The sequence below is a fragment of the Talpa europaea genome, assembly GCF_964194135.1.
Source record: "Talpa europaea genome assembly, chromosome: 4".
Classification (NCBI taxonomy): domain Eukaryota; kingdom Metazoa; phylum Chordata; class Mammalia; order Eulipotyphla; family Talpidae; genus Talpa; species Talpa europaea.
In genome coordinates, this window is record NC_140070.1 from 63,532,127 (window position 1) to 63,545,629 (window position 13,503).

Genomic DNA, 13,503 nt, shown 5'->3' on the forward strand with positions numbered 1-13,503 from the left:
ACCCCTGCCCTTCTGGATGCCTCAGATCTATAGTCAGCTTTCAAGGGTTGGTTTTATTGTTTGCCTTTTTCTGACTCTTTGTTTGGTTTCTCTGTATTCCACATAGAAATGACATTTATGCTGCTTCTTCTGCCTTGTTACTCTTGCATAATCCCTTCCTGCTCTATCCATGTGATTGCAAATGACATATTATCTTTTTTTGATCACCTAAGTAGTATTCCATTATGTCTATAAACCACATCTTCTTAATTCACTCTTATTTTGGGTATTTAGGTTGTTTCCATATCTTGGCTATTAAATAGTATTGCATTAAATATAGAAGTTGAAGTTCCAAATTAGTGTTTTCCTGTTCTTTAGGTAGAGATCTGTGAGTGGGATTGCTGAAGTGAATGGCAGATCCTATTTTAGTCTTGAGAAACCTTCACATGGGTTTTCATAGGTACTCTGGACCATTGTGTACCCCCACCAGTAGTGTAAGAGGATTCCTTTTTCTCCTTCTCCAGCACTTTTTTTTTTTAAAGATTTATTTATTTGTGCATACAAAAGCTGGGGTATAGGCCCAAGGTATGGGGGGTGAGAGGATTCACCAGAGTCAGAGTGGGGAACAGAACAGGCAGATCTTCTGAAATAACAGTGCTGACAGGAGCAGTGGGTGAGACAGGCGAGGTCTACTGTTCCATGTGCATCAGGTCTCTGGCTGGGGATCGAACTCATGTTGCAATGGCTGGAGGTAGCTTGATAGCACTCAGTCTTTAACCCTGGTACACACAGGGAGGCCCCGTCCAGGACTTGTTATTACTGTTTTTTTTGATGTGGGCTATTCTTACTGGTGTAAGGGGGCATTTCGTGGTTTTGATTTACATTTCCTTGGTTATAAGTAAAGATTCACATTTTTCCCTCTACCTGTTAGCTATCTGTATGTAATCTTTAAGAAGTGCCTCTTTGTCTCTTTTGTCCATTTTTTCATTGCGTTATTTGTTTTGGTCTTGATCACTTATATGAGCTCTTTGTAGATTTTTTTTTTAAAGATTTATTTTTATTTATTTATGCAAGCACTGGGTACAGTCAGAAGCGTGGGAGGGTGAGAGAATTCACCAGAGCCAGAGCAGGGAGCAGAGCAGGCAGAAGGACCGAAGTACACTGTTGAGGGGAGCAGCGGGCAGCAGGAGAGAGGTCTGCGCGCCATGCGGGACCCTCCTCTGGTGGCCAGGGAGCAGCTGGGGATCTAACCGGCGCTGCAGAGGCTGTGGGCAGCTTCGCAACCCAGCGCTCAACCACTGCGCCATTGGGGAGCCCCCTCTTTGTAGATTTTTAATCAGTCCCTTTTTGACTAGTTCCTATTGGTGTCTAATTGGAGAAAATACCTGATTTAGCTCTGGTCTCCTTTCTTGTACAGATGCTTTTTAGTTTTACATGATCCCAATTGTTTTTTGTTCTCTTCTTTCTCCTGGGAACGAATATGCAAAAATATCTCTGAAGCTTATGTTATTGACTACTTTGCCTGTATTTTCTTTTCTGTATTTTATGGTTTCAGGTCTTATATCTAAGTTTTTTTTACCCATTTTGAGTTAATTTAGCATATGGTATGAGAATATTCTCATTTCATTCTTTTTTATGTGGTAGTCCAATTTTCCCAGTAGCCTTTATTTGAAATCTTTCCTTTTTCCAGGACATATTCTTTTCTCCTTTGTCGTAGATTAACTATTACTATGTGTGTGGGTATATATCTCTGAGCTCTCAATTTTATTTCATTGATCTGTGTGTCAGTGTTTCTTCTAGTACCATGTTTTAATTATTATGGCTTTATAATATAGTTAGAAGTCTGGAAATGTAAAACACCATTTTTACCCTTTTTAGGCTAGCTTTGGCTATTTGGTGTCTTTTGTGGTTTCATATGAATTTAATAATACCTGTTGTTTCTTTGAAGAATGCCATTGAAATTTTTATTGGTATTGCTTTCATCCTCCACCAAACCAATTTGTGCCCATACCCCATCTGCTTCCATTCCCCATTCACTCCTCCCTCCCTCCTGTTGAACTCTGGTAACCATTATAGTCTTGTTTAGTATAAGATTTACTCTCACTATTCTTCATGTATGAATTTTTTTGGGGTGGGGGAGGGTATTTATATTCCATTGATGAATGAAGCCATCTGGTAGCTTTTGTATTTCTTTTAACACTATTTTTACTGTGTCTTTTACAGTTTTCTTTTTATAGGTCCTTCCCCTTCTTTTTGGGGTATTCCTAGGTATTTAATTTTTTTTTTTTTAATTGCAAATGGCATGCTTTACTTAAGTTCTTCTAGTTTGTTGTTTGTGTGTAGGAAGGCAATGGATTTTTGTTTATTGATTTGGTAGCCTTTCACTTTGCTGAGCGTGTTTATTCTAATTATTTTTTCTGTGGCATTTTTAGGATTTTTTATGTATTATGTAATCTGCAAATAAAGGTAGTTTTTACTCTTCTTTTCCAATTTGAGTTCCTTTTATATCTTATTATTGCCTAATGCTCTAAATAGGATTTCCAATGTGTTGCGAGTGGAAATCCTTGTCTTCTACTAGACCATAATGGAAAGCCTTATTTTTTTTCATCATTGAGAATGATGCTAGCTGCAGGTTTGTCATATATAGCTTTCATTATGTTAAGAAATATTCCATTTTTTCCCAGTTTTTGAGGAGTTTCATCACAAATGGGTGTTTTTGGGTCCTGCGTCCTGTTAGGCATATGCCTAATTCTTTATGTAAAGATTTAATGTCCCTGTTCATTTTTTGTTTCATTGATTTGTCAATTGATAAGAGTGCATTCTTAAAGTCACCTACCACAAACATGTCTTCCAATTTTTGTTTTCTGAGTTGACAGTTGCCTAGTCTATTTTGGTATTCCTTTGCTTAGTGCATGACTGAATTTTAAATTGTATTCCTTATTTTAAAAAGAACTTTAAGTTCCACTTTTCCTTCTGATTTGTTTTCGTTTACATGAATGACATGTCTTGCATGGCCTAAGAAAAGTCCTTTAAGTGTGGTCTTGGATCCTTAAATGGGGTATATATATGAATATCAGATATGTTATCTCCACAGCATCTATTATAACTTTTTATGATGGGTTTTGGTGTGTGGGGCTTTTGGGTCCCTCTGAGAAAGAATTCAGCAGGCGTTCCCATTCATCAGTACCTGCAAGTTTATTGACGAAAGGAAAGAGAGCTGCCCACATAAACACGGGTGGGTAGTCCTAAGGCCAAGAACTGTCCACACATTCTTTTAAATTGTCTTTGTGACCTAAGTGCATTACTAGTAGACGTAAAGTTAATAGTCTAAAGCAGTAATACAGTTTAGTTAATACTTTTTGTGGGTATGGCACCTAGTCCTGGGTATTTGTCTCAGACAAATACCTGGGTCCTGGGTATTTTGTCCCCCAGACAAAAATATACCTTTGAATAATGCTTTTGGGGATAAATCTAAATAGTCTAATTAATTCTGGTTCCTAATAAGGAAGAGCCAAACATTCTACTAGCAGTATATGCAGGGTCCAATTTCTCCATATCCTTGTTTGTTTTGATAATAGGCATACTGATAGGTTTGAGGTAGTATTTTGTGTGGCTTTGATTTTCAGTTCCTTAATGATCAGTGATTGGGCATTTTTCTTATAGCTGTTGGCCATTGTAATTCTTACTTAGAGAAATGTCTGTTCATTTCTTCTCCCCAATTTTTAATCAGATTTTTATTTTTTGCTCTTGAGTTGCGGAAGTTTTCTGTATATTTTGATGATTAATCCCATAATCATGTGGTGTGTAAATATTTTCTTCTATTCTTCAGATTACCTTTTCACTGTAGAAGTTTAGTTTGATGTAGTCCCAATTATTTATCGTGGTACTTTTGCCTTTGTTTTTGTTGCTCTATTCATAATATCATTGCCAATATAAATGTCATAAGGTTTTTTTTTTCTCCTATGTTACTTATAGGGCTTTTACAGTTTCAATTCCTAAATTTCAGTTTTAATCCATGAGTAAATTTTTGTGTGTGCTGTAAGAGAAGAGTCCATTTTCATTCTTTTGCTGGTGAATATCCAGTTTTTCCAACACTATTTGTTGAAGAAACTATCCTTTTCACATTGTTTTCCTGGCACCCTTGTTGAAGATAAATTGATTGTATATGTATGGATTGATTCTGAGTTCTTTATTTTATTCCATGTCTTTATGCTAATTCTATACTGTTTGATTACTACAGCTTAGTAATGTATTTTGAAATCATGTAGTATAATACGCTTTTGTGTGTCTTTTAAATTAAAAGTTTTTAAAAATTCAAGTCCAGTTCCTCATTTTTTAAAACTTTTTAGGCTTTGATGTTGCATTTAAGAGTTCTCTTTAATCAATGCCACAAAGATTTTCTCTGGTTTCTTTCAAATGTTTTTGTAGTTCTAACTCTTATATTTAGGTCTAACTGTTGAAGTTAGTTTTTATGCACGGTGTGAGAAAAAGATCTAAATTCATCTTTTCCGTGTGAATATTTTGTTGTCCCAGTGAAAAGACTATTTTTTCTTCAGTGCAATCTAAGAGCCTATCAAAGACCTATTGACTATAAATTATGTTAACCAAAAGATGCAAATAATTTAGAATTTACTTTGTAATTATATATTCCAAATGCAATACATTCTTTTTTTAAAATAAATTTTATTTTTATATTCCCCATACAATTGCAACCCCTTATTTTGACCCCAATCCCTCCCCGCCCCCCACCCTCCATAGAGTGTCTCTGGTTCATAGTTTTTGTTGATTTTGATTTTCACTTTCTTATAGTTATTCATTTTCCTGGTCCCTTATTTAAGTTTTCTGGATTCCTGCTATGAGTGAGACCATCTGGTATTTTTCTTTTTCTTTTTGGCTTATTTCGCTCAGCATGATCCCTTTCAGCGCCATCCACGTTGCTGCAAATTGCATGTGTTTATCTTTTTTGAATGCTGAGTAATATTCCATGGTGTGTATGTACCACATCTTCTTGATCCAGTCATCTATTTTTGGGCATTTGGGTTGTTTCCAAAGCTTAGCTATTGTAAACAGTGCTGCTATAAATATAGGGGTGCAGGTGCTCTTTTGGAATTAATGTTTCTGTGTCCTTTGGGTAAATACCTAGGAGTGGAATTGCTGGATCATATGGAAGCTCTATGTTTAGTAGGTTGAGGAATCTCCACACAGCTCTCCATAGTGGTTGGACCAGTGTGTACTCCCACCAGCAGTGCAGGAGAGATCCTTTTCTCCACAACCTCACCAACATTTGTTGTTGCTAGTTTTTTTAATATGTGCCATTCTCACTGGTGTAAGATGGTATCTCATGGTAGTTTTGATTTGCATTTCCCTGATTGCAAGTGATGTTGAACATTTTTTCATATGCCTGTTGGCCATTTGCATTTCCTCTTCAGAGAAGTTTCTTTTTAGCTCTTCTGCCCATTTTTTGACTGGATTATTTTCTTTGTTGTTGTTGAGTCTCATCAGCTCTTTGCAGATTTTTGTGCTCAGTCCTTTATCATTAGTGTTGTATGCAAAAGTGTTCTCCCAGTTGGTGGGGTTTCTCTTTGTTTTTGTTATTGTCTCTTTTGCTGTGCAGAAGCTCTTTATTTTGATGTAGTCCCAGCTGTTTATCTTTGCCTTCACTATCACTGCTTTGGGTGATGTGTCTGTATAGATGCCTTTCATGTGCATATCACGTAGCTTTTCGCCTATATTTCCTTCTATGTATTTTATGGTTTCAGGACTTCTGTCTAGTTCTTTAATCCATTTTGAGTTGATTTTTGTGTATGGTGTGAGGTACTGGTCAAGCTTCATTCTTTTGCATGTAGTGACCAGTTTTCCCAGCACCATTTATTAAACAAACTTTCTTTGCTCCAATGCATATTCTTTGCTCCTTTGTCAAAGATGAGTTGACCATAAATCTGTGGGTTTATTTCTGGATTTTCTATTCGATTCCATTGGTCTGTGTGTCTGTTCTTGTTCCAGTACCATGCAGTTTTGATGATTCTGGCTTTGTAGTATAGTTTGAAGTCTGGGAGTATGATGCCTCCATTCCCTTCTCTTTTTTTTTTCATGAGAGCTTTGGCTATATGGGGTTTTTGGTGATTCCATATGAATTTCACCAATAATTGTTCTATTTCTTTGAAGAATGACATTGAAATTTTAATTGGAATAGCACTGAATCTGTATATTGCTTTTGGTAGGATGGCCATTTTAATAATGTTTATTTTTCCAATCCATGAGCAGGGGATGTCTTTCCATTTCTTTGTGTTTTCTTCTATTTCTTTTAACAGTGTTTTGTAGTTTTCTTTGTATAGGTCCTTTACCTCTTTAGTTAGATTTATCCCCAAGTATTTGACTTTTTTTGTTTCCATAATGAAAGGGATGATTTTTTTTTTGATTTCTTCTTCTTCAGATTTATTGTTTGTGTATAGGAAGGCTACTGACATTTGCATGTTGATTTTGTATCCTGCCACTTTACTGAACTGATTGATGAGTTGAATTAGCTTTTCTGTGGAGTTTTTGGGGTTCTCTATGTATATTATCATATCATCTGCAAATAGTGATAGTTTGACTTCTTCTATTCCTATTTGGATTCCTTGTATGTCTTTCTCTTGTCTTATTGCTCTGGCTAGGACTTCCAGTATTATATTGAAAAGCTGTGGTGAGAGTGGACATCCTTGTCTTGTTCCAGATCTTAATGGAAGTGCTTTCAGCTTTTCACCATTGAGAAAAATACTGGCTGTTGGCTTGTCATATATGGCCTTTATGATGATGAGGTATGTTCCTTGTATCCCAGGAATTTCAAGGGCTTTTATCATGAATGGATGTTGCACTTTTTCGAAAACTTTCTCAGCATCTATTGATATTATCATACGGTTTTTCTATTTCTTTTTGGAAGAGTTTGTGAAGGATAGGCACTAATTCGTTTCTGAATGTTTGGTAGAATTCATTTGTAAATCCATCAGGTGCTGGGCTTTTGTTTTTGGGGTGGTTTTTGATTACCATTTCAGTTTCGCTGCTTTTAATTGGTCTGTTTAGGTGTTCTATTTCTTCTTTAGCTTTGGGTGATTGTAGAGTTGTTGGAATTTGTCTATCTCCTCTAGATTGTTGAACTTGTTTCCTTATAACTGTTCATAGTAGTTACTGATTATTGTTTTGATTTCTGCTGTGTCCGTTGTGATTTCTCCTCCTTCATTTATGATCCTGTTTATTTGTGCTTTCTCCCTTTTTTTCCTTTGTGAGCCTGGCTAGGGTTTGTCTATTTTATTGATTTTTTTGAAGAACTAGCTCTTGGTTTCTTTGATCTTTTGGATTGTTTTTTTAGTTTTGATTTAATTTATTTCTGCTTTGGTTTTTATTATTTCTTTTCTTCTACTGGTTTTGGGGGTTTTTTGTTGTTCTTTTTCTAGATCTTTGAGATTAGGTTTTTCTTTGAGTTCTTTCTTGTTTCTTGATGTGAGCCTCTATTGCTATATACTTTCCTCTTATTACTGCTTTTGCTACATCCCATACATTTAGGAAATTGGTGTCCTCCTTGTCATTCAATTTAAAGAATTTTTTAATTTTTCTTTGATCTCCTTGTTAATCCAGTGGTCTTCCAGAAGTGTGGTTTTCAATCTCCATGAGGTAGGAGATTTCCTTGCCTTCTCTTTATGGTTTATTTCTAGTTTGATGCTTTCATGGTCAGAAAAGATGGTTGGTATGATTTCAGTCTTGGTGTATCTGTTGATGTTTGTCTTGTGTCCCAGTATGTGATTGATCCTGGAGAATGATCCGTGTGTGCTTGAGAAAAATGTGTACTCCGGTTTTTTTCGGTTTAGTATTCTATAGATGTCTGTTAAGCCCAAGCTCTCTAGGTCCTTATTTAGAGCTTTAGTGTCTTTACTTATTTTTTGTCTCGTTGATCTATCCATTATTGATAGTTGAAGTCTCCCACTACGTATGTGTTTTCTCTGATGTCTGTTTTCAGAGATGACAATAATTGTCTGATATATTTTGGTGCTCCTTCATTTGGTGAATATATGTTAATGAGTGTTATTTCTTTTTGAAGTATTGTCCCCTTGATCATAATGCAGTGACCGTTGGGGTCTGTTTTTATCTTTTGGAGTTTAAATCTGTTTCATCTGATATAAGTATATCTGTTCTTGCTTTCTTTTTTGGTCCATTTGCTTGTAGGATTGTTTTCCATCCTTTAACTTTGAGTCTATTTTTATCTTTTGTAGCGAAATGAGTTTCCTGGAGACAACAAAAGGTTGGGTTTTGTTTCTTAATCCAGTCTGCCACTCTGTGTCTTTTTATTGAAGAGTTTAGTCCATTTACATTTAAAGTTAATACTGATATGTTAGCATCTGTATTTGCCATTGTGTTTGTCTTTCCTTTGATTTTATTTATTTATTCTTTTAATAAATTTTTTTTTTGGGCCTTCTTCCATTGTTATTCGTCCCTCTGAGGTTCTGAGGTTCTGGCTTTAGGACTCCTTGTTGTATTTTTTGGAGTGGGGGTTTAGTCGTAATGAAATTCCAGAGTTTCTGTTTGTCTGGGAAGGTCCTTATTCTTTCTTCATAGAGGAAGGTGAGTTTTTTGGGATAGAGTATTCTTGGTTGGCATCTGTTTTCTTGGAGTGTGTTGCCTATGTCCCTCCACTCTCTTCTTGCCCATAGTGTTCCTTCGGAGAAGTCTGATGTCAGTCTGATTGGTTTTCATTTGAATGTTATCTGTTTCTTCCCTCTTGTCAGCTTCATTATTTTTTTTCTTATCCTGGATTCTTGGGAGCTTCAGTATTATGTGTCTTGCTGTATTTTTCCTTTCGTCGTGGAAGTTTGGTGTTCTTCTTGCTCTTGTATATCTATTTTCAGCTCCTTCACGTTTGGGAAGTTCTCTTCAATTATCTCCTTGAATATTTTTTGTATTCCTACATCTCTTCCCTCTTTTTCTGGTATTCCTATAACTCATATTTCCTTTCCTCATGGAGTCAGATAGTTCCCGAAGTCTTTCTTCTTTCTTTTTCTTCTTACTTCTCTTTCCTTTTCTGTTTTGGTTCTTTTTATTTCTGTGTCTTCAAGAGTGCTTATTCGTTCTTTCATTTCATCTATTCTACTTTCATTGTTTTTCCCAGAGTTCTTTAGTGCCTCCATTAATTCTTTGATCTCCTGCATTTCTTTTACTTCCCTCTTTAGGGACTCAATTTCATTTTTCTGATCACTGATTATTTTTCCGTTATCATTGTTTTCCTTTATGACTTCTGTTATTTTTTTAATCATGGCAATTTTAAATTCTTTTTCTGGAAGGCTCAGAAGTTCTTTCAAGTTACTGTCGTTGCAATCTGAGGGGTGGTTTTCTTTTTGTGATGTGCTTTTTTCCTGAGGGGATGCTAGGTTGTGTGTAGTTCTTCTACTCCCTACTGTCTGTTTTCAAATTTGCCCTATGAATTGGGATACTGTTTTGTTGGGACTGGCCGGCATCTTGGGTGAACTTCTCTGCTCCCTCTGGCTCCTCCGGGAGCCATCTGTCGGTTTCAAGCAGTCTTTACTGAAGAAAGGTCCCAGTTCTAAAATGCTGATGCTGGTACACACTACGCTGCGCACCTGGTCTGCCTTGGCAGTGGGTTCCCGCTCTCTCTCTGGGTTCAGACTGCAGGCTAGAAGGGGCCTGGCGTGGGCAAACTTCCCAGCTCACTTCTGGCTCCTGAGGGAGCCTTCTGCTGGTTTCAGGCAGTGTTTAGTGAAGAAATGTCCCTGTTCTAAAATGGCGATGCAGGATGCACTCTTTGCACACCCGGTGTCGGGCACACACTTCTTCGTGCCCAGTCTGTCCCACCCATGGGTGCCCGCTCCTCCTCTGGGCTTGGACTGCTGGTCAGAAGGGGCCTGGAGTGGGTGAACTTCCCAGCTTACCACTGGCTCCTCTGGGAGCCTTCTGCTGGTTTCAAGCAGTCTTTTCTGAAGAAAGGTCCCTGTTGTATCTGGTGTTGGTGATTTTTTTTTCTGGTCGCTAGGTGGCGCTAGAGATCTTTCCTAGTGTCCTTGTGGAGCTGTTTTTTCACCCCGTGGGACAGGAAACAGTGGGAGTGGTGGGGAAAGCCTCAACGGGTTTGGGGTGCTGTGTCTGCCTTGTGCTCCACCGTTGTGGGGAACCCACGCCCCAAATTTCGTGCCCCGGGTCTCAGTTCCAAAGCCCTCAGGTCCAGGACGCGGGCTGTAGCCCAGTTCAGTGTCCGCAGAAATGGCGCCTTTTGCACCCTGCTCCCGTGTCTGGGCGCCTGGTGTCTGATTATTCAGGGAGGGACATTCTCCTCAGTGTGGGCCCCTGCGTGTATCCCCGCAAGCCTAGGTCTCAGGCGCGGGTACCTGGGCAGCTGCAATCAGAGTTTGCTTTTCAAGCGGGCTGCTTTCCCGCACAACTTTACCAGCTGGCCTGGGGCTGTGTGTAGGTCTCCAGGAGTCTTTGTTTTTCTCTAATGGTGCCAGGAGCAGTTCGCTCACCTCCTAGGAGAATCCTGCAGGGTTCTTCACAGCTCCAGTTCATGGGGTGTGGTGGCTGAAATAGTTCCTTTCCACTCACAGTCCTGCTTTATGCTTAGTTTGTTCTTGTTGGTTGTTTTAGGTTTTTGTTTTGTTTTGTTTTTTCCCTCCTTTCTGTTGGTCGGAGGGTGCCGACTTTGTGGGTGGGGGAGGGTACCAGGGTTCTGAGCTTTCCTCCCTTATAGTCCTCTTTTATGGCCACTTTCTTCTTCGGGTAGTTTGCTGTAGTTGTCCGTTTATCTTCCATGTCCCAGTTCTCACTGGAACCTGCCGCTTTTCCTCCCTATTAACTTATTTTCACGGGAGATCTTACTCCCAGCGTTCCCTTGCCGCCATGTTGATCCGCCCCCCTCCTGCAGTTCATTCTTTATGTAATTTAAAAGCTCATAAATTTTTTCCACTTGGATGCCAATTCTAATATAGTACCCCCATGTTGTTAATGTTTGCTATGTTCATGATTTACATTATTATAATTCCCCATTGTTGCGTGTCCCCCATTGTTGCATGCCCTTATTAGTTCTTGACTTCATTCTCAGCTCTGTATACCTTTTGTCCTACATCCATGGCACATGATGGGAGTCAGTCTGTTACGTTCACAAAATGATGTATCTCACAATCTACCTCTGCAAAGAATTTGATTTTGTTTCAATAAATTACACGCCACACACCCTGGACCTTCAGGACTTACTGCAGATAGCCAAATAAATGATTAAATTAATTAAAAAAAAGACCTATTGACTATAAAGTTTTATTTATGTGGAACTTCAAGTTTATTACATAGATCTGTATATCTGTCCTTATATTAGCACCACACTACCTCGGTTACTTTACTAAAGTTATTGAGTTTTGAAATTGGGAAGTGTTCCCTACAACTTTTTTCATCTTCAGCATTGTTTTAACTGTTCTAGTTATTTTCATTTCCTTGTTAGTTGTTTGGAAAAATATCCCTAAACACTTTTAGCAATCAGGTAGTTTTGCTTCATTAACAGTGATTGTGAATGTGTTAACATTTTTGTTTTTGTAACAGTTTTTGCTCTCTGCATCTCATTTCTGCATTTTTATATGCATTCCTTTTTGTTTTCTTGGTTTCCATTATTACGTGAAGTATACTTTCTTCTGTTTAGTGTTTCTCTCTCCTCCACTTTACTTTGAATTTTATCTTGTATGAAATTAAAAATTGTGAAACTTGTTTTGTTAGCATCGGTCTGATTTGTCTGTTCTTTGTCAAACAAGTCTTAAGGTAATGTGATAATCCTAATCTATTGTCTGTTCAATATTATATTTTTAATTTTTTCTAGTAATTTGTTTAATACATATTTCATTGATATAGGCCTGTCAATAGAGGAAAATCTTATTTTGCAGAATTATTTTCATGTAGATTTTTTTTTCCTTTAAGATGGTCTGGATTTCTATTATTCTTCAAAACAGCATGCTCAGAAGATGGTAGAATTTCTTCATTGTACAGTTCCTTGTAGGTATGTTCTGAACCTAAGTGTAATTCAAGTCTAAAGAGCTGGAACTGGACATAGGTCATATTTATTCTTCAGGCAGCAACAACTTCTCTTTTGTTAAAATAGTTTAAATTGTAACACGAATGCTATTACTTATAAGCATTTGTTGGATTGGCTACCTTAATTAGTAATCGTAGACTCACTCTGTGATAATAAGCTTTGTAGTGCTGAACAATAGAGCCAATATATTTAAGTGAGAGAAATGAAAGATGGCAGTAGAGGACTTCAGGGAGCAACTGTATCAAAGAGCTGCTAAAATGGAAAATTTTCAAAGTGATAAGTGAAAGGTAAGGAGATTATGTAAACTCAGACTTGGCAGTGGGCAGTAGTGTGGCTTAATGGATGCTCTATGCAAACTAGATTGGTCTGAGCCAAGACATGTTTTAGAATTAATAGATAAATTTGAAACTAGATAGGGTGCAGTTAGTTTGATGAAGGTTCTGAAATGGCAAGTAGATAAAATTAAGCTTCACCTTAGTGAGTATCAGGAACTTGTTTCAGACCTTTCATAGTGATGATTTGATTTGATGAAAATTGTTACTTCTGAGACTATAAGTAAGGACCTTTAATTCTTTCTCTTAATAGATGCAAAGCATCACAGAGACTGATCTCTCAGGATATCCATAGTAACACATACAATTACAAAAGCACTTTTTCTGTGGAAATCGTTCCAATATGCAAGGTATTTTTTTCTCATTTAATTAACTCACGTCTGTAAAAGAGTGCAAGTAATTAATTGGTTTATATTTATATGTAATAATTTTTTTGAGGGTTGGCTTAAAAAATAAAAAAACTTCCTTGGTAAATAATTTGTGACGCATTGACCTGTATTAAAAAGTAATAATATTTACACATTGGCATACCTTTCATTTTGATATGTCACTGAAAAGGCCTCACAGCAGTTTTTTAATGTCCATGTTATTTAAAGTTATGTTGCTGGTGGGCACATGACAGTTATGTGAAACTTTGAATACATTAGAATAATGTAGGAAATTGAAATGACATGAAAATAAATTATCAGTGAAACACTTGTTGAATATGTGCAAACTGGATTTTGGCAAGATGATACTAAATAGTGTTTTGGAAATGCTTATAGAATCATTTTTGTGATTTATTATATTTCTTTTATTTTTAAGATTCATTTTTTTGTTTGACCTACACCCTGGTTCTTGTATGCATAAACAGTGGTGCTAGGAGTCAGGATTCACCAGAGACAGAGTAGGGAGCAGAACAGGCAGATCAACTGAAATACACTGCTGAGGGGAGCAGTAGGCAAGACAGGAGAGGTCTGCTATGCCATATGGGTTAACTTCTAGGCCCGGGATTGAACTCATGGTACAGTGCCTGGTGATAGCATGCATGATAGGGCTGAGACTTTAACCCCTGTGCCACCAGGGAGGCCCCATTTTTGTGATTTAAAGACAAACTGAATCACACAAGATGTAGATTATCATTTTATTTAAAAACATTAA

General features: G+C 37.3%; 1 protein-coding gene across 1 annotated transcript in view; it reads left to right on the forward strand.

The window, feature by feature from the left end:
- The window catches only part of NMD3 (NMD3 ribosome export adaptor), a gene marked incomplete at both ends in the record, with an annotated part of 39,536 nt that overhangs the window by 11,861 nt on the left and 14,172 nt on the right, over positions 1–13,503 (forward strand). The window contains 2 exons of the mRNA XM_084231181.1: positions 11,917–11,995; positions 12,617–12,713. Coding sequence (XP_084087307.1) covers positions 11,917–11,995; positions 12,617–12,713 — 176 coding nt within the window. The remainder of the gene's footprint in view (positions 1–11,916; positions 11,996–12,616; positions 12,714–13,503) is intronic.